The following is a 27151-nucleotide window of genomic DNA, read 5'->3' on the forward strand; positions in this document are numbered from 1 at the left end:
GGGTTCATTTCTCAGATCCTTCAATTATAAACTTGTGTTTTTTTTTGGTGTCCCCAAGATTTGTGGACTATTGAACACATCTCTAGGTCTCCTTCAGGAAAACCAAAAGGCATTTTTTTTTTTTACCTTACAAACTAAATACTTTTTTAGAAGCAGAGAGATAATGTGAGGTATAAATTCTGTTCTAAGCGTGCTGCAGGGTTATGTATGGGATACTTATTACCTGCCATATGATTGGGATGAAACCCACATTTATTAGATTTTCAAGGGGAAGAGCCATTCTAATTACAAAACAAATGTCCAGAACCCCAACAGATCTGGTTTATTCTGTCCTTTCGCATTTCTCTTTTTCCTGAGCACTGAGTGTTTGCCTATAACTGCTTCTGGGAGGAGGCAGGAACATCCTGACAGTAGAGGAACATCATAGGAAGGTAGATCTTTGGCACTGGATTCCTTTCTTCATTTAAAATGAACAAAGCAATACAATATCCAGTGATTACAACTATTTCTATTAGAATAGGGTCCGTCTCTTAAGGTGATGTTGCTCTCTGTTTTCTCAAGGAAGGGAAAGGTGGCTTAGGGTGCTGCTATTGGTTGAGAACTTCTTCTTGGCAGGGTACCCTGGTGGGCACTTACACACATTCCCTCATTAATCTTCACAAGAGACAAAAGATTTGGTCCGTATTTCCACTTTAGAGCCAGTGAAGTGAGGGTTCCAAGGGGTAACTGACTTGTCTGAGGTTGCAGCTGTGGTGGACCTAGGGTTCAAATCCTGTGAATGATTCCCAAACCCATTTAAATAAGGGAAATCAGAAGAGCCTTTCCATTTGACTCACATTTAGATCTTGAGAAAAACTTAAGAGTGATTTCCTGCCATCACATTGGATTCTTGTTGACTCCGGACTTCTGTGTCCAGCCTCAGTGAAGAGGACTTTGTGCAGTGGATTAATATGCTGTGTGTGTGCTAATCAGAAGTGGCCTCAGAGCCCAAACAGTACCAGAAGATGACAGTGCAAGTGGAGATGTGCTCAGAAAGAAGCAGGTTTAAAATGAGCAATTAAAACAGTTTATTCTTGCATAAGTATAGTTGGCATAAATAAAGCTGTGAAGGGCTGCAGAATTTAAATTACCCCAGCTTTAATCTTCTCAGTTGCCTCTTTTCAGGGAAGAGGACCTATTTGGTAATAGCAACATTTTATCTCTTCCTGGGAAATGTGTTTCCATAGCAGGAGTTGAACCAATCTGGCTATGCCTCTTGCTTGGCTCTTACTGTGTTCGCATTTTTCTCTTACAAAGAGAGCTTTATCAGCCTTCTGATCTCTTAAATGAATTACCTACCTTAGCCTTAACAATACATGTCTGATGGGTCAGCTCCAACATTTTGTAGCCTGGAGGCTCTTTCCAGCCAGATCTGAGGACTGTGTTTAAATAATGACAACTTTGTCACTAGTGCCAGAAGAAATAAGGAAGTCAAGTGTTCCTCAATTTAGCTTTTGATGGTTTTACAGAGCAAGAGCTTCAGTTTCCTTCTGTTGGGACTTTTTAATCCATCTCCAGAAACGTGCTTTGAAGTTAACAGATTTTGCATTTGCAGGTAGCATTTTCTTATTTTTCCTTGGCATTTTCAGAGCAGATGAAGATACATAGAGGTCACAGCCTTTTCAGGGTCTGTCTACATGATGCCTTTATGATAACTTGGTGTTTCCCAAGCATCTGGATATGGGGCAGTGGGGCTGGAGTTAAATTTTCCATTTGGTTCTAGTGAAGAGAAGTTTTGCTGTCCGAAGAAGACCAAAATGTAGTGCTCTGTACCCTTAGCTCATTCACCAAGTATTTGTGAAGCACCTGTTAGTGAATGGAGGACCTGGTCTTAGAGGAATAGATTCTTTCACCGGGGCTCAGATGCTTGAAGAGTTTAATGACAGCACAAGCAGTACTTGTTCAGGTGCTTGGATGAGTTATACAGATGGTTACACAGTGACGGTTCATAGCAGGGAGAGGAATGAGATGTTGGCAGAAATGATAGGGAAGCCTTCAGGAAAGATGGGGGCTCTGTTAGCCTGGACAGATTTGGCTGTGGAGAAAGGGAAGAGCAGAGCGAGAGAAGGGAACACAGTCTGTGAAGTAAGGTATGGACATGGTGTTAGCAGTGGTGGTGAGGGATCTGGCTTGACTGGAGAGGACAGTTCACATGGGAGAATACGTGGAGATGAGATTGTATAGATCTACTCTGTTCAGTATAGTAGTTGCTAGCCCCATGTAGCCATTTAAATTAATTTAAACGAAATAAAATTAAAAATTCAGTTCTTCCATTGCAGAGTGCTCAGTTGCCACATGTGGCTGGTGGCTACCATTTTGGACAGTGCGGATATAGAATATTTCCATCATTGCAGAAAATTTTGTTGGCCAGCACTGATGGGATATAGCATTTTACAAGCAGGATAGAGAGCAACTGGAGGTCTTCTGATTAGGCAGATAGTAACATGATGAAAGTACTACCCAAAGAACATTGATGGAGAGGTGTGGGGAGCAGAGGAAGAGCAGTGAGGGGCTATCAAGTGAGTGGGCCTATTCACCGTTACAGCACGCTGAATGGATGTGAGGATGGATAAGCTGTTCGAAGAACAAATGGATTTTGTTTGGTAGAATGACTGAAAGCATCAAAGAGCCACAGATATGAACACCGAGGATTTTACCGTGAGAGGCAGAGGGAGAATGGTGTAGCACCAGTGGGTGAGGGAGGAGCTGCCTTGGCAGTCTGAGGGAGAACAACTGTGTCTTTACAACAGCCTATGGCGGAGGGAGTGGGGTGGGGGGGGGGTGATGGTGGTGTTGGTAGTGAGGATTAAATGGTGTAAGCATATTTCACAAATGATGGATAGAAACTTTAAATATATAGGTAGTTTTTAAAAGAGACCCATCTCCTTTATTTTGCCAGTGCAAAAGTGTATAAACATATTGTGTGGCTTCCTCTTGCATCTCTGCACATGCACTTGTGTTGACAGCTCTTTCCCTTGTTTGCTTAGAAAGAGGAGGGGAACAACATTTACTGAGTACCTTCCACGTAGGGTGACTTATGTATATTTTCTCCTCAACCTTGTGAGGCCCATGTTATAGATGAAGGACAATAGCTAGTAAGAGGTGAAACAGAGGTTTGAACTCAGAACTCTTGCCCTTTCTGTCTAGTCTCTCTAAGTAAGGATGGTTTCACTACCAGTCCCTCAAATTGCTACCACCCTCTCTTAACCTGGGAACTCGAAGCCTGATGCTTATATCACATTCTACATTTAGAGGTTGGCTTTTAGCACTGAATTCCACTTGCCATGCTTTTTCAACTGTAAGACAGAGATCCTATAAACATTGTTTGCTCACTCACAGCAATCATTGGTGTGAGGAGTTACCCGGACTGACTTTCAACTGAATTGTTCTAGAGCACTGGTTTTCAAAGTGTGGTGCCTAACCACCAGTGTGAACATCATTAGAAACTTGTTAAAAATGCAGATTTTCACGCCCAACCCAGATCTGCTGAATCAGAATGCTTGGGGTGGAGCCCTACAAACTACTTTTAAATAAACGCTCCAGATGATTCTGATGCACCCCAGTGTTTAAGCATGAACCAAGTGAACAAAAAGGATAGTTTTAAAAGCCCCTTTCGTATGAATTAAATTGGAGCATCTTGGGTAGATTTAGATCTTCCAACATGGCTGACTGTTAAGGTAACCCATCAGCAGTGGTTGACTGGAGATATATGGGAAATGATATGCATTAAGTAGGATATTGTTTCAAATGGATGGATCTATGGTGGATTCCTGAGTAAATTATTACTAGATTATTGATTCAAAATAACGTCAAGGTGTGCAATATTGAACACAGGGCTGCTTATTTCTTAGCAGGAGGTGGTAGTGATTTTCAATTAAGGGAGTTAATACTTTGCATTATTTTTCACAGTATTTTTATGTCATTTAAGATTTCTCATGATTTCTTCTTTGTGTGGTTGTGAATAATTAAAGCCAGATCTGCTTTATAGTTAGTTAGCAGAGCAGTTCATGATGCAAATGGAACTCATAAGAGCACCTGGGTTTTGGAATGGTGTTGTAAACAGGCTTCTGTAATTGATTTCTGGACGGCATCAATGAATTTTAAAAATTTTGAAGTCAGCACTTGGGAGTTTAGCCATGGACCCTATGCTGAGTCAGTGGTACTGCAGGGAAACCAGTTAACAGCTCTGTGTGTGCTAGCCTTCAGCCAGGTGAAACAGTTTTTGCATCTCTCCCTCTCTCTGAAATACAGTAAACCCTCTCCACCACCCCCACCACACAACAAAGAAAACTGCTCATCTTTCAGTATGCAGTTCTGTCATTTGTCTCTATGGAGCCCTTCCTGAACCTTCAGCCTCCTGTGGAATCTATCACTCCTCTCTCCAGGCCCCAGCTACTCTGTACAGACTTTACTATAACACCTCAAGCACTTTAAATGATTGCACTTTTGCTTACATGCCTTTTTTCATTTACTGTGTCCATCTTGAGTACAGAGACTTTATACTTGAGTTGTTGTTTTTATTGCTCTCACTTTAACTTCAGCTTCTGTCACAGTACCTTGCACATAATAGGTTCTCAGTGTTTTTGATTAAATATAATAGACTTACAGCTGTTTGGGAAAGAGCTTTGCTGCGTGCATGGATGGTTATAAATGTCTGATTAGTCAAACATGAGATTTTTTTTTGGCGGGGGGTGGGGGGGTAAAACTTATGACCCTGAAGGGTAGGCCACTCAAGAGATCAAACAACATAGGGGACTTTGTGACCTGGAACCAGTGACAAAGGGTCACTTTGACCCCTGAGATGGGGCCTCTAGGAAAACTTGGGAATGATACTTGATGAAAACTGAATTTCAACCCAAATAGTTGAATACTTCTGTGTTGTGTATGGGCTCTTTACTTGGAACTCTCTGTGTTTGCTTCTTTCTGTACTTGATCTCATTTTATTGGTTTGACAAACCTGTGAATTAGGAGGAATTGTTTTCTTACTTTACAGATAGGGAAACTGAGTAAGATTTATATTTTGAAGTTTTAGTACAGCTATTAAGTATAAAATAAGCTACAAGGATATATTGTACAACACAGGGAATATAGCCAACATTTTATTATAACTGCAAATGGAGTATAACCTTTAAAAATTGTAAATCACTATATTGTACACATGTCACTTGTATAATATTGTACATCAACTATACTTCAGTAAAAAAAAATAAAATAAAGTTTTAGTAAGTAAATTATAAGACTAAAGATCTTTATTGCCCTCTTTGGAATTTGCTATGCCATCTGAGATGAAACTGTTAGGTAGATTCACAGATCCCCCCCAGTGAATCTGTAATTCAAAAATCTGAAAATAGCTCCATACAGATAGAACATTAGGAATATATTTATATCAGCAGGGATGTAGAAATCAGATTCTTCTGAGAGGTACACTAATTTATTGATTGATTAGTGAACTGGTGATGTGCATCTTTAGTACTTTTTCTCATTCCTACTCATTTCTCCTCCAGAGATTCTGATTGTTTCCTTTTATGTGGGTCCTTATCTTTAAGTATAGAGAACATCATCTGTACTCTCAGAGATTTGTTTGCTTGTTTATCCTTTTTTAAACCAAAAGAGAGCTATTGGCCCTTGTGCATCCTTGGAGCCCTTCACAAAGCTCTGTGTTTGGATTAACTGCCGACCCCGTGTGACATACAGAGCATCTGGCAGCTAGGATGGAATTTTCAGCTGTCTCTCTTTGTTATGTCCACAGAAGGAAATGTGAGTTTTATCTTACTACTCAGGCAGTGGTACATTCCTTTTTTGGTCCATGGGATCCACCAATCTGATTGTGGACTTATTTTCTGCCATTCCTGTCATCTTCTTGAACTAGTTAAAAGGCCAGGGGTGATCTTAACTTACCCTCATGACTATGAATTCCTCTTGGTCACTTCCTGCATTCTTAAATTCTACTTTGATTAAAGCTTATTAGGTTTTGCCAACATTGTCTGGTTCATCCTATCTTGTGTGGTTAAGGGATCCCAGGCAGCATGATATTAAGGAGCTGCTACCGTGGGTGTTTCTCACAGCCAGTGTCTCTTCTCCACAAATCCTCATTTTCCAGACCTCCATACAATTGGTTCTTTGATCCTTGCCACATGTATGGGTATGATTATAGGTTGTCCATGTCTTACTAGGTCTCAGAATTAGAAGTGGGTCTTCTTTATTATGAGACAAAAGTGGGCATTTTAAGAAGTGGTGTGTTGAGATTCCAGCTCCAGTCTTCCTGTTGATTATGGGGTTGTGGTCTTGATTTTTCATTTGCTGTAATTTATGTGTATGCAGTAGAAGGCAGCAGAAATGCATGTTGTATTAAAATGGTAATCCTAAGAGCCTCCATTTTTAAAATATTAATTTTTAATTGAAGTATAGTTGATTTACAGTGTTTCAGGTGTACATCAAAATGATTTAGTTATACGTATACATACATACGTACATATACACATACATATATATACACACATGTACATACTATATATATTCTTTTTCGGATTCTTTTCCATTATAGGTTATTACAAGGTATTGAACATAGTTCCCTGGGCTATACGGTAGGTCCTTGTTGTTTATCTATTTTATGTATAGTAGTGTGTGTCTGTTAATCCCAAATTCCTGTTTTATCCCGCCCCTACCTCCCACCCCCTTCCCCTTTGGTAACCACAAGTTTGTTTTCCATGTCTGTGGAGCCTCCATTTATTGAATACCTTCTGGTACTTGCCCACTATGCTATATGTCCTTTCATTTTCTCATTTAATCACGCTAACAACCTCATGAGATAACTGTTGTCTTCTGTATGTTAAAAGGTGAGGAAATAGGGCGAGAGAGCTTCAGCCAGTTGCTGAGGTCGTGCATCTAGTAAGGGATAGAGTTGGAGTTCACACTAACCTTTCTTACTTCAGGAGCCGGGCTCCCGATGTCAGTGTACTGCTACTGTGTGTCGGCTCTTACCCTGCATGGTGTGGGAAGAAGTGGGCTGTTGCTGAGGATTTGTAAAATAAAGGTATTGACGGGATTATTGAAGGCAGAAGGAGCCAGTGAAAAGTGGAATTGTTTGGAAAGAAGGGAAACCATTTGGGGACAGACACTAGACCTTCTGTGATAACCATTGCAGTGGGGTACAGTGCAGTGCGGGCTACTGGTTCTCAAACTTGAACCTGCATGGGAATCACCTGGAGGACTTGTTAACACACAGATTGCTGGGCCACACAGCTCCAGAGCTTCTGATTTACTCCGCTTGGGGCAGAGCTGAGAATTTGCATTTCTAACAAGCTTCCGGGTGATACTTTTGGTTCTGGGACAACACTTGGAGAACCTGTGTAGAGAAAAGTGACTCCTTTGTAGGTGTCAAGTAGATATGGTTTTAAATTCCTGCTGTAGTACTAACCAGCTGTAGGAGCCTTAAGAGTCTTCATTTGTAAAATTCAGCAGGGTAATACCTGTATTACAGGGTTTTTGTGAGGGTTAAACGTGATTTTTAAAATGACAACAATATCTAGCACTTACTGAATACTTACTAAGTACGAGGTTCTTTGAGAAATGCTTCACATACATCGTTTACTCTTCAACCGTTAAATACTGTTGTCCCCACATATAGAGATCCTAGCACATGGGAGTTGCTCAGTTACCACTCCTGCCCTTCCCTGTCCGCATTTAAGAAGGCCAGGAAATGTGTAATGCACCTTAGTTAGATTTTCATAAAGCTAATTTATTTCCTTCTAAAATTTTGACACTTTAAAACGAAAACTTAAAAAAACAAACAAACAAACAAATTCTGGATATTTATGTGCAATGGTTTTACCAGTAAGGCTGGATAAGAAAAATGTTGCTATCATCTGAAATGGCAGAATATTTCTTCTTACTACTTTATGGTTTTCAAGTATTATGGATCGTTTAATGCCCATATAACTGTCTGTTATCAGTTAGAAAGCTTAACCAGCTTTAAGAAAGCTTTATAATTTACCTTTAAAACTAATCAAGTTTTTAACTCTTTCTCCCTTCCTTTATGGCTGCTTTTCAGAAGGTGTCATAAAGCCAATTTTGCCATCCAGTTGAAATCCTTCACCCATAATTAAATAAAACCCCAAAATAGTAAAATTTATTACTTTATTTTGCCTTGTTTGAGAAATAATATATTTTACGAGAAGAAAGTATAAAGGAAAGTAAAAACATGGAGATTCTGAAATGGGGGATATTTTTATTTACTTGCGAATGAGTGGGGACATTTATTCTGTGTCTGCTGTATGCTAGATACTTGTTAAAATACTAGTACTTAAGGGGATTAAATAGTAACCCTAATCTGTGTAAGGCAGTTGAAGTGGTGCTGGTTTATAGTGAGCACTTGATGAAAGAGCCGTTATTAAATTATTTCAGGCACTTCAAATATATGGATATCCTAACACAGCTTCTACCCTTGTGGAGTTTACAACCTAGTGGTTCCCCAGAAGGACTCGAGGTGGCTCCTAGAAGTCACACAGATGGTGACAACTGAAGCTGGTGTTCTGAGTCGCGCGACTTCAAGGCCAGTGAGCTTGCCTCCCAAAGCGATGCCTCCCGTTCTGTATTTGCATCTTCCCTCCTAATCTTGGTGTAGTTGACAGTGTCCCCACCGGCCAGCTTTGAATATCTCTTTTCATGGTCTCACGGTTTGTTGTATTCTGGGCCAGGAATGAGATCTGAGCAGGTGTGGTTCAACTTGACAAGCTGGGTTTCCCTCCTGAGGCATTGCCCGGACACATGCCCGTTGCACAGACAGGGGAGGGATTGGAGAGACCTTGACCTACATGCAGTGAGTGAGGCATAGTGTGTTAGGTCAGGTAAGGAGGCCTTTCCCCTGAGGAAAGAGCCCAGGTGTCTCCTCAGGAAAGCAAGGCAGGGCTTGTTTCATGCTGTCCTCTCTTGGGCCAGTCATCAGTCAGGTGAGAGGAGGATGTGACAGGTAAAGGGAGCAGCATGGCCAGGTAGTGAGTGAGACATGTAGTAAGAGTGGGGCTTCAGCCTCTTGGCGTCCTCCTGGTTTGGTATGATGGTGGTGAGTGTGTGGGGAGAGGCTCCGGGAGGGAGGCGCGGCTGGGGAGGTTAGCAAGGGCCAGGCTGTGGGGGCCTTGTCTGCCGCCGGTGGAAGGGACGCGCTCCCGAGTTAGGATGTTATCCTGTTGACCGTCCGTGAGTTTCAGGGGAGTAACTTGATCAGATCGTATTTAGGAGACTCTTCTATAGCCTCCTACTGTGTGAAGGGCTAGCCTGGAAGCCTGGAGACCCAATTTCATAGATGACTTGAGAGGAAAACAAAGAACAGTGACCAGGGACTATCCAAGGAAGCTAGGTGGATAAGTATGGGAGATGGGTGGAACAGAAGTCAAGCTGATAGATTTTAATTATAGAATGTCCCCCACTTGAATCATCTGCTCTCTGGGAGGGCAGAGAAGGAAGAGAGGAATATTCTGTCAAGAATTAATAAAAATCCTTATGGTCTCTGCATTTTAACCAAATATCTGGTCCTGTTAGCAGAGGGGGACTGTCTCTTTAAGTGTTGACCTAATTACTCTAGCAGTTCCAGAGAGCCGTGAAACATTTGTGAGAGGGTGAGGCTGCTTTTTAAAGCCACCAGCTAACCCCCTTCAACCAATTTAGCTTTGCTTATTAACAAGAATAGACTGAGAGGCAGGGTTGTACATTGAAACAAAAAGCTCATACTCTTAGAATTCTAAAAAACTCTTATTTTTAAGGAACACTTTCCATTAAGGGGACCATACATTAAATGATCTCCAAACTCTTTGTAATTTTGATTCCTTTTCCAGCTGAAGTTTCAAGATTCTTCCCTGTTACAGAGGATAGTTCCTAAAACCATTCCATGCAGAGCACTCTACAGACTCATTGAGCGCCATCTGCTGGCTTTATTTTAATGGACCAAATAGGTGGTGCTTGGAAATCTTTAAGTATTTGTGTATATCTTAGTGTTGCAAAATTATGAAGCTGGAAGACAATATGAATTTTGATCATAATTAGTAGTAGTAGTATTTAAAATAATAGTTTTTCATTGAGAAGGGGAATGCTTTTTGGCTGGAATATAGACATATTTGATTAAAAATGAAGGCAGGTTATAGGGATTTCACTGACCCATATCTACATCTGGCAAAAGATTAGCCTGGTTGAAATAAAAACTAACTTCAAATGTCAAATAAAATGGTTACTTGTTTTCTAACATTGAAATCAACCAAAATCTGCTTGTATGGAATGAATTTAGTTTATGCCCCAAATTAATGAATTTCACAGTTGACTTTGTTTATGTTACTTGAGGTGCTTTGAGACATCTTTCAAGGAAAGCGTTATGAAAAGGGCTTTGCTGGCCAGTCTGGAGGGGAGTGGAAGAGTACCTGAATATTTTTCCACTTAAGAGAGAGATGGGTAAAGTCCCTAGGGTTAAAAAACAGGTACGATGCTGTTTTGTTCTCTTCTCGTCACTGGCCCTTTTGAGCCTTAGCTATATTTTACGTGACTGTTTAAGGACCACGGAGCTAAAAATTTGGCATAGCCAGAGCGTTAGATTTACGGTCTTTTAATTTCTCATGTTGTCATCTTAAGTGTTTAAATGGGTTGAGGAGAGAGACGCAGATTGTTCACAGGAAGAAGGTCCAGTTAGGAATTCATTCATTCATTCATTCATCCAACATTTATTGAGCACTTAAAACAACCAGCTATACTTTTAGGCCATGCTATTGCATTGAGTAAAGCAAATGTGCTCCCTGACCTCATGAAGCTTACATAATAGTTGGGAGGAGAAGACGGAATCAGGGCAATATGTAAATAAATATATACTCTTAGAATTTTATGTATATGATATGTATGTAAAATATACACTGAGTGTGTATATACAAACTCATGTACACACATAAACGTAAATATATATGCGTCAGAGAGTAAAAATTGCTATGGGGAAAAAACACAGGGCGAGCTAAGGAGAGTTGGGGCGGGGGAGTTCCATATTTCATTTAGGATGGTCAGGGAAGACCTCACTGATAAGGGGACATTTGAAGAATAATCATTAATGTTACATAAAAGTTGTTTATGATTTTCTTATTTGATCTTTCAACAACGTGTAGAAAGTACACGGGGGAAGTAATGTTGTTAAGCCTTCCATGGCTCCCCTTGCACCAGTATAAAGGCCAGAGTCCTTGGCATTTCTTTGTGAACTCGTCTCCTGCTTATTGTTCTCTGTGCTCAAGCCATAGCATGTTACTCCTCAAATGGGCCATGGTTGTTCAAAGCGTGTAGGCGTGGACTAGGCAGACAAAGGATGAAGTCTTTCCAAGGAGAGGGAACGACAGCGATTCTTTTAAAATGTGAATCAGGTTATGTCACTCTTTTTAGAACCTTCCAGTGGCTTAGCATCACACTCGGGAAAAAATCCAAATTCCATCCTCATCTCCCATCCAGTGTTATTCACTTGCTCTTCCAGACTGACCTTTGTTCTGTATACATGCCAAGTTTATACTTGTCTTCCAGTTGCTGTTCTCTCGGCCTCGAACACTTGTAACTTGCTTCTTCGTTCAGGTTTCTGCTCAAATGTGACTTAGCCTGTGGTAGCCTTTCCTGACCAGCCTACCTGAAGCAGTCTCTCACGCCCACTTCAGACACGCCTTAATCCCTTACGCTGTCTTATTCTTTGTAATAGAACTTTCCCCCTGATGTTATTTTTTGTAATTTGGTTGTCTTACCTGCTAAAACATAAGCTCTATGAGGCCAGAAGCCTTGTCTCTTTCATGTTTATTCCCTAATTCTTAACAGTGTTTGACACATGTTTGATGATCAATAAATATTGTAATGAATAAACCCATTTTGCCGACAAACAAAATGAGTTTCAAGTGGTTATTTATCAGGTCTATAAAACAACCAGCTATACTTAGCTATTAAGTGATTCTGACCTTACTCCCGTGCCAGCGTTTTTTCCTACTTCACTACCCTTTGTGGTGGCAGATACTCTGTTAGTGAGTAACATGTTACATTGAAGAAATAGTGGATGCTAAATAATATTGATTTGTGTATGTGTGGGCACATTTGTGCGCTCTCTCTCTCTCTCCCTCTCTCTCCCTCTCTCTCTCTCTCTCTCTCTCTCACACACACACACACACACACACACACACACACACACACACACACACACACACACACACACACACACACACACCCCCCCCCGTGTATGTGTGCTAGTGCTTTGTGATGGTGTTAGTTGCCCAGAAAATGGAAGCCACTCTGAGAACCATACAGGTTACTTTGGGGAAATATTAAAAAGCCAGCAGAACCGAACAGCCCTGTCCAGTGATTTGGGTTTGGGATTTTTTTTTCTTTCTGGTAAGTCTTCTGTTTTTAGCCTGATGGCAACAACATCATGCATTTATGTTAGTTCTTATCTTAAAGGCACTCAGGGTACTACTTTGCCATGACTGTGCCTTATAAATTTGCCTTTTATTTCCCTACCTAGAACACTCCAGTAAATTAGGCAGCACAAATGTAACTCTTGTGTCATTCTGTAATTAAAGTTTGTGGTATTCTCCTTTTGAATGAATCCCAGTGTAAAGAAGTCCAAGGAACTGCACTTTGGGGTGCTCACAAAGATAGAAATACAAGATTGCTATTTCTTTGAGGTTTGCTAATATTATATATATATTTTTTTTTTCTTTTTTTTTAAGCTTCATTACATCCAGTGTTTAAAACCCCTCTGATCTGGCAGCTGTTTCCTGAATGATTTTTGGATTCATTTAGTTTGTAGCCTCTTTCACCTCCTCCCACACCCCTGTCCACTCATTGCAACCACCATCTCTTTCAGAGGGAGTTCTTGTTCCTCTGGCTCCTTCCAGTGGCCTGTGTTTGAGATGACCCTGTGGGAAGCCTCCCTCCCCTGACTTTTGCTCAGTCTTGTGTCCAGTGCTTCCTCTAATTCCTACAGTACCTGAACCTTGCTTTTCCAGCAAAATTATTGTGGCTGAATTATTGCTTTATGTGTCTCTTTCTCCCTTGAAAAACTGTGAACTCCAAGAGAGCAGAAATTGTCTTGTCTTCATATCCTCAGTATCTACTGTAGTATCCTACCCAAATGCTCAACCAATCTTTAGTTAAGTGAAGGAAGTGATAAGCAAGCCAAACTTAGTGTTTGGCTTATTTGTAGCATTTTACATTTTGTTTTTTAAAAGGATGAAGTGTTTTTGGCTCAGCCCAGCAAACACTGAGCCCTTGCTGTATGTCAGGCCCTTTGAAGAGATGTTGAGTGTACAAAGATCAACTAGATAGTCAAAGATGAACAAGATAGTCTCTTCCCCAACTTCACTGTAAATGGCTAAGCTTTCAGAAGGCATGTTCCTGCCTGGGGCGATCTGTCCTGAGCCATGAGCAGCACTGGGCACAGCCATTTCTCCACAGAGGCTTTCCTAGTATACCCCAGAAGGCAAACTTTGGGCACCCATCTCCTCCTCTGCACCTAGAGACGCTGGGTGTTTATGCTAATTATAGCACTTACCCGGTGGTATTCCGTCTATATGCACGTCTGTCTAGGCTTCTGGAGGGCAGGCAACAGGAAGTATTTATAATTCTAGTACCAGTTCATAGCAGAGACAAACTATATTAAATAGAGGCACTTTGTGCTTGTTTAGCATGAATGGATGAATAACTTAAGGCTTTGCTAATGGGAACAGAACAGAAAGGAAGGTAAAGAACACATTAATATTGGGCTGTTAAATATCTTTCAGCTATTTAACTTATCTACTTGATGGATGGACTAGAATAAAAATTTTATACTAGCAGTAAAAAATTATGAAATAACAAAGTAAAATAAACTAAAGGAAGTGTTTAAAGTAATAAAATATTTTCAAATATTTTAAGGCTCATTTACATATAACATTAATGTTTAGTATAATATTCATATTTTCAAAATAGCCCCTATACTAATGGTTAGCAGTCCTATTATATGTGATAGCAATAAGTCATTTGAAAGTCCTTTAACTTTCATTAATTTAGTCTAGCTTTCTACCTGATTAGTACAGATCAACAGTTATATTTTGCCTAGATCTTATCATCCCCAAAGACTTTTTGTAGTTACTGAGGGTATTGTTAACAAGATGGTTAAAATAAAGAGAAATTTGAGATATTTTAGATGGTGGGAAATTAACTGCATCATGAATCTAGGAAATGATATTTATTTTAGCTATGAGCTCTCTGGAATACTCAAAGTGAGAAAATCTAAGTATTTTAAGTTTTTGGCTAAAGAGGGCTCAACTGTGGCTGCCATTTAGAAAGAGAAATATAGTAAGTCTCATAATCTTTCTTGATGGCATTTGAGTTTGAGTTCCTTTTGGGTCCAAAGGATCCTATTTCTGGGGTTGAGGCACAGGAATAGGTAGATTAATAGTATGTTGTGAGAAGACCCATTTAAGGCTGGAGAAAAATGAAACAGTTCTTGAGTTTGCTGCTTTTCTGTCTTTGGATCTCTCCTCCCTTGTGTGTTCTGAGGATTGCTTAAAAACCATTCCTTTTAAAACTGCAAGTCCTTTAATCCTTGCCTCTTTTAGCATCACTGATCCTCTGTTCCCTGATTTCTCCTCTTATCTGGCTGGCTTTTCCTTGCTTGGTTTGTTTCTCCCTGCCCTCCCTATGCAGGAACCCGGGGTCTAGTCCTTGGCTCTCTGTTACCATGGAGACCTCATTGATGGTCAGGACTTCTTAACTTAGTGCAGGTTGGCTCTCAGATCTGCCTCACCAGCCCAGACCTTTTCTGACAGCCTGTCCTGCTAACTACCTCTTGGGTGTGTAATATCTACAATTTCCCATCCTGTTGGTAGATGAAACTTGACATTTAGAGCTTATTATTCTCTTTCTCACAAATCATTCCCATACCCCCTCCCTTTTTTCCTTAGAGAGATACTCCCTTTTCTGTTAATGTTGCTTAATGTTTACTCTCTTCCTATCTTTGTTCAGCCGCCATCGTCAATTATCATATTTCATCAAATTATTTTCAACCACATGCCTTTCTCACATTTCTTTTTAGATCATCTTGGTACTATAGCAGTTTAAGCCCATTTTGCTTCCTCACACTATGTTCTTGTAATATTTTCCCCAAATGATTTCCTTGCCTCTATTCTCTTTTTCCTTCTTAGGATACTGCTGTGAGATAAACCTTTCTAGAACATTTGCTGCTTTTAACATGTCACCCTCCACTCCTTGACCTCCAGTTTTCTCCCAGTACATACCACACAAGGCTGTGCTTTTTTTTCTTGCCTACACACAGGTTCAAGTATGAATCTTTTGGCTTGCCATTAATATGCTACGTAAACTGATCTCTGCTACCTTTGTTCATTCATATAGTTATTGAAAAGCTTCCTGTTGCTACATAGGCATTGTGTGAAGTGCCCGAAAGGACACAGTTCTTGCTTTCCATAGGCTTCAGATGGTGATGAGAAGTATGTACGATGTAGTGGGCTGAGCGTACAATTAAACACACTCTGGCTCTGTCACACATCCTTGGGTCCAAGCAGCCGGTGTGCCTAGGTTTGAGTTTACCCCAAATGTAAGCATGTCTCCTGCCTGATCTCTCCTTCAGCACCTCTGGATACTTCTGTCTCCCTTGTTTTCAGCACCCTCTTCCTTCTTCCTACCTAATGTGGGACGTGTCCACAGCCTCTCTTTCTCTTTTATGGCCTGGACCATTTTGAAGAATACAGTACCCCTGTTCTACCTATAGACCTTTTGGTGTCTGTCACTTGCTTGCTATTGAACATGTGTTTCTTCTACTGATAATTGCCTCTTTGCACATTTCTCCTTTCTGCCACTTAACTCTGTCTCCTGCACTTAACCTTAGTGTCAGAATTGTGGAAAGAATACAGACTTTGGAATCCTACTTGGGTTTGAATCCCAGCTTTAGCCCTTTCTAGCTTTGTTCTTAGACAAGACATTAAAAATCCTCTGGGTTACAGTTTTCTCATCTCCAAAGCAGGGGTAAAGATACTCACCCTGCAGTGTTTGCAGAGCAGCTGGTTCTGCCTCCGACCTGCAGAAAATGGTTGTAGTGAGCCTGTGTGTCCCTTTCTCCCGTCACCAATCTCCTGTCGTGTTTATTGTTTATAGAATACTAATTTGTGATTAAAGTGGTTGCTGCGTTGTATTAAGTATTTTTTCTCTGTTGTTGGGTAAGAGACAGTTGTACAGGGGTGAGGACAGGCTCTATGCTCCCAGCCTGGGGTGGAGCGCCAACGGAACTTTACAAACAAAGTTTGCTGTTGGTATAGAGCTTTGTCCACATCTGTGTTGATAGAGCATAACATATCCCCAGGGTTCCTTAAGCCCTTTAAAGCCTTTTGAATTAAACATTTTTTTCCTTTATGTTCTTAAAACTTTATGTGCGGAAATAATTTCAAATTTATAAAAAGTGGTAAAAAAACAGTACAAAGAATACCCAAATATTAGTTACTCAGGATTACACCTGTTAACATTTTACCCCATTTGATTTATCATTTGCACTCTCTAGCTAAAAACCTATATACACCCACAGTGTTTCCTTTACTATCTGTCAGTAAGGTGCGTATATCCTGGCCTTTTATCCCTGAAGTGCTTCAGTCTGAATTTTCTAAGACTGGAGCTTCTCTCTTATAAATCACAGTAGGGTTAATTACTGTTTTTCGTTGTCATGTCTCTTTTAGCCTTCTTTAATATGGGACGTGTCCACAGCCTCTCTTTATCTTTTATGGCCTTGACCATTTTGAAGAACACAGTACCCCTCTCCTGTTTAATAGAACGTTTCTCATTTTTTATTTGTCTCGTGCTTCCTCGTGGTTAGATTGAGGTTTTGTGTTTCTGGTCAGAGTAATGCATAGGTAATTTTATGTCCTTCTCAGGGTATCACATCTGGAGGCACACAGTATTCATTTATCTCTACTGAGGATGTTTATTTTGATTATCTGGTCAAGGTTTTGGTAGATTTAGTCCCTGAATAAATACTGCTTTTTTTCTTCCTTGTAACTTGTTAGAAGTCTGGGGGCAGACACATTTAAGACATATCTTGTTACTCATCAGAATTTCCCCCTAAGTTGAGCATTCATTGAAAATTTTTGCTGGAATCAATTTCTACCATTATAATTGCAAAATGATAGTTTTACTACTTCAGCACTTTTCCCACTTTGACTGTCAGGCTTCATCATTCCACCATACATAAGAGTTCTCGCTTTTCCTCTTTCTGTCTATTGTTAATATAGATTCATGACTTCCTATTTTTTTTATTGTTTATAATTCATTACTGTTCTTAATTGGCAATTTGGTCTAAAATTGGTCCCAGATTTGGCCAGAGGAAGCTACGTCAATGTGCAGCATGGCAGCATGTCCCCATCCTTTTTTTCTGTCAAAACAAGATGTTTTGTTCCCTTATTTTCTGTCAGTTTCCTTATTTTCTGTCAAAACAAGATGTTCGAGTCTCATCTTGTACATATCCTGACCTAGACCTGGAAACAGCCACTTCTTTGAGCAGTCTTGGTTCCTTTTAGTGAGGAATGGTATCAGTGACCAAGATCTGAGCATTAGGTATGCTCATTGCTACTGGGTGTCCCTCTGTGGTGTGAGGCTTTAATGAAATTAAAAACTAGCTGCCCTGCGTTTCCAAAGGATAGACTTTGCATTTCAGACAGTGGAAAAGCTATAGCTGACTGTCAATCTTTGGTTGCTTTAGGAAATGATTATGCAAAATGACATGCCAGTTACCTGTACTCTTATATTTAAAGGCGAGAATGAAGCTAATTGCATGGATGCATATAATATCTGAATTATACAAGGACTCACTTTGGAGTTATTCTTTTGGTACTATAATATTTACCACCTCATGGGAAGATAATACTTTGGAGTAATGCTCAGTATTTACTTAGTATTACTTACTTTCTTTGTTTCACTTTTCCCTTATGATTGTTGGGTATAAATCTTGTCATTTTGGCAAACTGGGAAATTGATTTGGGAAGACCTGTAAACCTCCTTTAAGATTCTTGAATAAAAGCTAGTTATTGTTATAACTTCATCATTCTGGGATCTTGCCAGAATATCTGTACTAAATATTTATGTCTGCAAGATATAAAAATTAGCCTCAGAAATGTAACTTAATTTTGCACCTTTTAACTTTGAATATCTGATCATATAAATTATTTGAAAAATTTTTTCTTGGAAACTTCTTATTTTAAAATAATCTCAAGTTTACAGAAAAGTTAGAAATCCCATATACCCTAAACCCAGATTCACCAACTGTTAACATTCTGCCTCATTTGCTTAATCATTATCTCTCATTTTTAACCCTGAATCATTTGAGAGTAACTTGTAGACATGCTCCTTTACCCCAAATACTTCATTGTGTATTTCTTAAGAACAAGGATATTCTCTTACATAACCACAGCACAGTTACCAAAACCAGGAAAATTTTAACATTAGTACAGTGTTAAATGTGTAAACCTCATTCAAATCTGGACACTTGTCCCATTAATGTCCTTAATAGCAATTTGTTTTTATTGTTCAGGATCCAGCCCAGGATCACGTATCGCATTTAGTTGGAAAGTCTTTTCAGTCTCCTTAATCTGGAATAGTACTTCAGCCTTTGTTTTTCATTAGTGACATTCTGGAAGAGTACAGGCCAGTTTTTTTGTGTGTGTTTGTTTTTTAATTTTTATAGAAGGCCTCTCAATTTGGGTTTGTCTGATGTTTTCTTCTGACTAGGTTGAGGTTATGGCATTTTTGTTAGGAACACTAAGTGATGCTGTGTTCTCAGTGGGTGGGATCAGAAGACATGTGATGTTAGTTCGTTTCATTATTTGTGTTGTTAACTTTTTTGATCACTTGATTCATGTGGTATGTGCCAGGTTTCTGTCTTTCCCTTTGTAATTTATAAGTGAGCAGATTATTTTTAAAAGTAAGTTTTTTCTTTTTAAAATAATCCATCTTTATTTTTAAAAATTGGAAAACCAAAGCACAAAGTAAATTAAAATTGGCTTCAATTACTACCTAGGAATAACTACTATTAAAGTTTTGGGGTCTCCTTTTCTTTCTTTTCAAATATGTGTTTTGAGCACCTGCTACTTATTATTCTAGACAAAGGGAATATCTCAGTGAGTAAAACATGTTCTCATGGGGCTTACATTCTGGTAAATAAATAATAATAGCTATCATTTATTTTTTAATTTATTGAGATATACTTAACATATAACATTGTATTAGTTTGAGGTATACAACATAACGATTTGATATATGTATATATTGCAAAATGATTACCACAGTAAGTTTAGTTAACATCCATCACATATAGTTACAGATTTTTTCTTGTGATGAGAACATTTAAGATTTATTCTCTTAGCAACTTTCACATGAACAATACAGTATTGTTAACTAGTTAACTGTAGTCATCATGCTGTACAGTACATTATAACTATCATTTATTGAACATTTATTATGTGGCAATGCACTGCTGTAGGTGCTTTGCTTTTATCAGTCATTTAATTCTTAAAACAACCTTATGAGGTAAGTGTGATTGTTGCTCTCTTATGGCAGAGAATTTAGTATACCCCAGGTTAAACAGCTGCAAAGTGATGTGCCATACTGTGATTCAGGCAGAGACCATCCTCTTAACTACTGTGGTATGGTAACAAGTTATAAGCCAAGTCCGAAAGTTAGAAAACAAATTAAGGTGGTGATTCTGTTGAACTCTTGGGAACAGAACTATGGCAGCATTGTTGTCTATACCTGAGATGCTTTGTACTTGCCTAGGGTTTTCTCTTACTCCTCCACTCTTACTCCGTGTAAGCAGTGACCTCTCTTGATTGGGCCTCCCTAAGGAAATTCTCTTACTTTCCCCCTCTTCCCTTTTACTGATCTGTTCTCAATGATGTGACGGTTAAAAAGAAAAAACCAAACCAAACCCTGATTTGTAGCATTTGCCAATTTCAGTGGTGTAAATATACCCATCATCGTTGACTTCAAGGTATCAATGCCACATCACTGAACACAGAATTGGCAAGAGGTGTGCTGGGAAAAGATGTGCAGTAGCACACCAGCACACACACATAACAGATACAACAGATGTAAACCTCAAGAGCGTAGATAATAGTAAGATGTGGCAAAAGAATTAAAATGTGATGTTTCGAGTATTTGTTACATCTCTTTTTAATTTATTTAATTGTAAGCTTATATCATTTACTTTTTAATAGTGGCCTGTTTAACACCTGGCTTGCAGAAATCCTGAAAATATGATGCGCTCTCGCAAGCCTGTACAGGCCAGCTCCAGCGTATCACTGCAGTTACCTTGCTGCTGACTGTGCCCTCCTTCAGGAGCCTTAGGACTGACACTGTCTTGCTATCTAAGAGATCAGCGCTATCCCTTCTTTTAACATTCCTCCCACATAACTCCCTATCTCATTCCTCTAATCTCCATCTAACATCTTCCCTGTTTCCAAGGCCTTGTTTGCCCCACACTGTAAGTCACTCTCTCCCATCCCTCAGATGCTCTTCTCTTCCCGATTTCATTTTTTTCCCCAAATCAAGTTACTGTCCCCAGTTAAAGGAAGGCCCCAGACACAACTAGTATCTTGGGGCATGGAGAGTCTCTCAGCAAGATGGTAGGTCTAATGTAGAGAGAGAACCTTTGATCTAGAAAACGCAGATCTATTCTTAGATTTCCAGGTTAGAAATATAAGTGGAAATAATATATATATTTTTTTACTTATTAAATAAGTACATAAAGGTGATTTCAGTACTATTAATAGAGTCCCCAAGATAGGGACTTATATACAAGTCCAAAAGTATAATTCTAAATAGTGTCTGAAGTCAGTGATAATTCTGTTGTACCGACGGTGCTATTCCTGTGTTAGGGTGCTTTGGAACTTTCCAGTTCAACAGTCCTAGTAAGTTACAGCTTATTTGTAGTTCATTCTGACTTAAAACAGATTGGAACCCCTACCGTATACAGGGCGCTGCACAGAGTACTGGGGAAAAATAAGAAAGAGACACTCAGGGCTATAGGAAATACTTTGAATTTGGTCTTCAGAATCAACCTGCTGGAGCATTTCTGTTACTAGACTTGATCGCAAGTTTGACTTCATGATTTTTGGTTTTTATTATTTAGTGAAACACTACCTGCTGCTCCTTTCTGCTGCTGGCCATTAAGTTGTGGCCACAGGGTGCCATGGTTCTCTAATAGGCTTTATTGCTGCTAAAGTGGAAAGGAAAAAATGTTTTAAGCAATGGGAATTCTCTCCCCTATATAATGTTAAAATGGCCTGGCTTTCTCTAAATTGGATTTTCCATAATGCATCATTAAGGTTTACACAGTACTAAAAACCTCAGTGCTTTAAAATCTTTTGTTTATGGTTACCGCATGAATTATATAATGTTTATGATTGGGAGAATGGTAATTAGGACTGTATTTCATAGAATAAATTTAATTTAGCCAGTGACCTCAATTTTAAAAAATGTATAAAAATTGCTGGAAGAATATTTGCAAATAAAGGACGAAGATGTCTTAACTTCTAAATAGTTGCAGAGTCACGGGCAGAGTTACTGGCACAAGATTTATGTCTGATTCCGTGGGCTTAAGGGAGGGGTGGATAAAGAAGAGTAGCGATTCCAGATGGTCAGGAAACACAAATTGTTGGAAGAGCGCCCCTCCCATCGTCATAGATTAAGAATATTATCCTAGGCTGAGTGGTGAATATGCTTCAAGAATTCTCACATATTAGCTGTAAGAAGAGAAGGTATATTATCTCCATTTATATAGTCAAGGAACCTGAGATTTAGAGGATTTAAGTAAAGTCTTTGTAGATGGAATTTAAACCCAGATTTGTCTGGAGCCCAAGCTCTTTGCACTCTACCACTTCCAGGCCAGCTCTGTTAGAGGCTCTCCATGTTTGATGGAGAATGGGTGGACTTGGCAGTGATTCTGTGGGATGTAGAGTTTAGAGAGTTATTGCTGCAAGTGGAACACAGAGGTTAAGGGGCATTCTGAGTATAAGGATGTAACTGTTTAATATACTTCCTCCATCCTCTCTGCCTTATTTTTAGATTTTCCTGGAATTTTTACAGAGCTTTTTTAGGGAGCTGTTTTACATTCTTTTAAAATTTTTTTTCCAAGTGAATGTACCATTATCTTGTTGGTTTACTTATTTGTCTAACCATCTCCACTAAAATGTAAGCTTAAAGAGGACAGAGATCTTATTTTCAGATTGTTTTGTATTCTCAATGCCTAGAATACTTCCTGGCACATAGGGGTTCAATCAGTGTTTGTATCTGTATGAACTCACTAGAATGGGCACAGTTTAGATGATATATTTGATTTCCCCTTAAATTTGATGTGTTCTAAAGATAGGCTCCCAAGAGGAACCTTACTAATGCAAACTTGCTCTCTCTTCCCTTTTCCTAGGGCGACTGTGTTGTTACTGTACTGCTCGCTGAAGAGGACAAAGTTGAGGATGATGTAGTTTTTTACTTGGTATTTTCGGGTTCCACCCTCCATCACTGTACAAGTACTCGGAAGGTCAGTTCTGATACGCTGGAGACCATTGCTCCTGGTAAGTATTTGGATGGAATCTTTACTAGCCTTTATTTATTCTGTGTTCTAGTATAGAGTAATCAGGGTGATAGAACTATTGTTAGATCGTTGTTTTAAATACACTTTAAAGTATTTTATTTCTTGCTTGTTGCACAAAAATCTGAGCCTAGCTAGAAATAATTGAAATAAAATGGTGTCATAAATTGAAAGACAGTAATTAAGATCAGCAAAAATATTAATTTATTGGAATGTGGAAGAAAACTAAAACACATTTGAAAGATAAAAGTTCATGCGGTTACTATGGTATGACTGCATATTTGATTCTGAATATCACTGTGGCAAGAGCAAAGGTAAAATGAAGTTAGTGACACATTCCTCAATATCCGTGAGGGAAAGACTAAAAATCTTCCGTGAAAGCCAAAGCTTCCCCAGATTAACAGATTATATAGTTCATGGTGAAATGGATACTTAATCACTATTGCATTTATCCATTTAACAGAATTAAATGGAAAATGTTTACTTTTAAAAATTCTTTATAAAGTCATTAAGTCATTGCTATTTCCACCAGAAGCAGCTGATAACTTTGACTGTCTTTTGACCGACCCCAGGTATCTGAAGGTATATTGATTCGTGTTTGGAAATGAGCTGCTTCTTTCTTTAATTGACCTTGCTTCAAAGTTAATAATTGGTTAGTTTTCATCAGAATACAAAAGAGGGCACATTTAGGGGGAACCCCTAAAAATGTTGACAGTTGAACCATTTGCCTTTAGAGAATAAAATGGATTTAGTTCTTATTGAAACATTTCCTGTAACCAGTGATTTTATGTAACTCTGATTCCACTTTGTTGAAATAGATGGTGTAAAAAAGTATTAGTTTATCAAGCACTTTCAATATCTGGTCTCGCTGGTATTAGATCAGATGGTCAGTTTTTGGTTGCTGCTGTGCTATTTTCCATACATTATCTTCACGTCTGATGCCTACCAGATCCTGGAAGTTAAACCACATTCAAGAACTGAGATTATGACAGTTGAAAGCTGTATTTATCCTCCTACTCGACGAAAGTGATTTTGAAAATACAGGATTTAAAGATTCTTGGCAATTTCTATGTATATTCCCCCCAACCTTTTAGGGATAGGAAATTTAGCAAGGAGTTCAGGATAGGTACTGATTTTTTCCCGAAAGAGTATTAAGTATCCTTCTTTGTAACTTAAAGCTCTAGTCTTGTTTCCTGTGAAGTATATCATGTCAGAGAGGCTGATCTGGAACTTGACGTCTGCTCCAGCGGGTGCCATCCAGTGTCACCACTGCTGAACATTTCTTATGTGTGGGTGACTGTGAGCAACAGACCCTCAGCTAGGTAGAATCAGTCAGTCCCTGACTGGGCTCTTATTAGGAAGGGAATGGAGGTAATTTATATATATAGACTTATTCTTTTCCTGATTTAGAAATGCTTTAGCAGTTTAAGTTTGTGTGTGTGTGTGTGTGTGTGTGTATGTGTATATGTTTGTGTGTTTTTATATATATAGAGAGAGCGAGAAAGCGTGCAAGTAGACATAAGGAGAGTGTCCGAGGAAGGCCGGCTATTACAAGGACATAGCCCTGTGCCCTCACTGCCGTCCTCAGTCACAGGTACCAGCAGAGTCCAGCCTCCTGGTGGAGAGCGATGTGCCTGGTGGCTCGTATACCTTCAATGACGAGGTACTTAAATTAGTGTGGACTGCAAGCAGTTACTCTCCTCGGGCTCACGGACCCACGGTACTTGTATGACAGCCAAGAGCTCTAGGTTTGTACCACATCCTTGTATACTGTCCCCACCCTACTGTTTTGGAACTTTAGTTCCCATTTCTTCTCTTGCCTTTGGTCTAACAATTCTTCAGCCTGTTTCAGGCCCCCCTCTTTTCCAGCCCCACCCGTCTCTGGGTGTCCTTTGGTACTGACTGACTCTGAGTGCCCTAGACCTGTTGACTCCAGCCAACCAGAATGGGCATTGTATTCTGCTCTTTCCCTGTAGTTTGATCCGAATCCTCAGTAATCATTCCTGACCCATTTGCTTGGGGCCTGGAATCACAGTACCTGGTTTCTCCTAATTTTTCACTAATCAGCTCTCCTCCCCTCAAATTATGAACTTACCTATTTACCATATTCTTACAACTTGTCCCCTTTGCCCCCACTTGGCCTGAATGTTCTGCTACCCACCTGAATTCAGTCAGCCTGCTGCCTGAGGCCCCTGATCACAACAGAGGTGACAAAGGATTAGAGTCCCTGAAAGGCCCTCTTGTACAAGCAGGCTGAACAAAGAGTAAGGCAGCATGTGAGACTTTGATATGTGCAGGGGTCCCAGTGAGCCTCCCTCCTTGGTGAAGTAGAACCTCTGTTAACTATTGAAACAAAGGAGATTCCTGAGTGGATCTTGCTGCTCTGGTCATCACACGTGTCATTTTTCTGTTCACTTGTCTTCTTCAGCTGCTGTCCAGCTTGGCCCAGTAATTGTTGTGGAGGGATGGGTAGAGATAGGGAGACTTACGGGGGTTAAGTTAGTTTTGAATTGCTTGTTTATATCATGGAGTTAATAGTTTCATCTAGAATTAAATTGCCTTAAATCTGCTGTGGGAGATTTCTTTGACTTGTTCTGTACTTTCCTTGAGGTCTTTACTCAGATATCACCTTCTCAGTGAGGCCTTCCCTGTCCACCTTATAAAAATATACAACTGCCTCCTCACCACGCTCCCTGTTCCCCTTCCCTGCTTTACTTTTCTCCACTGCACTTATCAACTTCGGACACATTATATATATTATTTATTTTCTACTTGCCTCTACTGCAGTGTCAGCTTCCTGAGGGCAAGGATTTGTGTCTGTTATGTTCACTGGTATATGCTAAGAAGGCTTCTGTGAATTCCTACCACTTGATGGGACTGAGTTTCTACCGTGTTGAAACTCATCCTGGTTCTCAGAAGCACCCTTCTAGAAAGGTTGTGCACACGTATGTGCATGTGTACACACACACACACACACACACACACACACACACACACATCCTTTCTTTTGAAAACTGCAAGAGGAGTCTGGCTTCTTGAGTTGACTTCTTGGCTTGGGTCAGAGGTCTGTGTTCTCTTTCCAGAGCTACCTCTGATGATTTCTGTGCATCAGTTAGCCATACTGATAGCCTCAAATTTGCTGTCTGTGGAGGGCAGTGTCCGATTAGTCAAGGTTCTTCGTGGAAAGTCTGTATTGCTTTGTGCATCCCAGTTACTGGGTAAACGTGCACGGTCTGTTTGCAGCAGCTGCGACCGGGAGGGATGTCCCTGCACCCTTTCTGCTCCTGTGTGGGGCTAGCTCCTCAGGTCCTTGTCATTTTGCTGACAATGGGAAGAAAAAGAGCTTTGTGTCTTGATCTTGCTTTTAATGTCATGTTTCATCCAGATTGCTGGCTCTGATTTTTCTTTGAGTTCTCTGCGTGTTTCACTGTCAGTGTTTTGTACTATTTTAGTTTTCACTAAAACCAGATGATTGATTGACCTTCACAGACAGCTACTCCTTGATGTTAGTCTGTAACCTTTTATGATTTGGGGGTAGGGAGATGAGACATTTCTTAATAGTCTCCTGGAAAAAAACCTCTTTGACTTCAGATACCGAGATTACAGTCCATTTTTTTCCTTTTTTCATGTTTTCTCACTCTTTTGCTTGTTTTCTGATGAGAAGCTTACAATGAATTGTGTATGTATGTTTAGTTATAAAGAAATTGTAAAGTCTTTTTAAAGTAATCTTCTCTTGCCTTAACACTATAGAAAGGCTGTAGACGTGATACAATCCTCCTTCTTTAAAAATGAAATTATGTTAAGAGTAGTAGCATCTTAGGGGACAGTTAGTTGGAGCCTTTGGAGGCTTTATCTGCCTTTAAATTGTTTGAATGTTTTAGAAGTGCACATGTTATTTTTAACATATTGAATATAGTAATTTTTAATAAAAACATATTGAAGACTTTGGAAACAATGTCCTCTCTTTTGAAAATAAACTATCTTTGTGCTAATGAACACTAAACAAAGACAAACAAGCTTTATAATAAAATACCACATTCAAAATACCTATGAATTGGCTGGTTTAAGAATATAATTTGCTGTGAAATACATCCTGAAATGAAAATATATCTCTACAGACAAAAGGTGTTGCATTTGTAATAAATGAAAATAAAGCATCTCCATTCTTTTCTCTTCATATAAAACAAATCCCACCCCAAATCCCATTTTAACAAAACAGTGATTTTCCTTGAGGGATGAAGCCAAGATGTTTTCTTTAAAAGACTATAGGACTGGTAAGTAATATAAAGAAATCTGAGTATCCTTGGAAGGTAATTCTTGGGGGATATGAGGTACTGTCATGGAGTCATTTTTATTACTTAAATGAGAATTTAGACCAAGCAGACAATACTTGCAGAATGGAAAATGAGACAGGATGTTTAGTGGATGCTCATACTATTTTTGTGAAAGGCTTTGGTGCAGAAACTATCATAAAATGAAACCTTTTTTTTTTTTTTC

General features: G+C 39.4%; 1 protein-coding gene across 10 annotated transcripts in view; it reads left to right on the forward strand.

The window, feature by feature from the left end:
• Nucleotides 1–27151, forward strand: part of AKAP13 (A-kinase anchoring protein 13) — a 342139-nt gene that overhangs the window by 106180 nt on the left and 208808 nt on the right. For 9 of the 10 annotated variants that reach the window (XM_068557256.1, XM_068557275.1, XM_068557264.1 and 6 more), the window contains exons 2-3: nt 6584–6623; nt 22490–22637. In XM_068557256.1, coding sequence (XP_068413357.1) covers nt 6584–6623; nt 22490–22637 — 188 coding nt within the window. The remainder of the gene's footprint in view (nt 1–6583; nt 6624–22489; nt 22638–27151) is intronic. The other variant, XM_068557294.1, reaches the window with a different exon arrangement.

Source organism: Eschrichtius robustus, chromosome 1 (assembly GCF_028021215.1).
Source record: "Eschrichtius robustus isolate mEscRob2 chromosome 1, mEscRob2.pri, whole genome shotgun sequence".
Classification (NCBI taxonomy): domain Eukaryota; kingdom Metazoa; phylum Chordata; class Mammalia; order Artiodactyla; family Eschrichtiidae; genus Eschrichtius; species Eschrichtius robustus.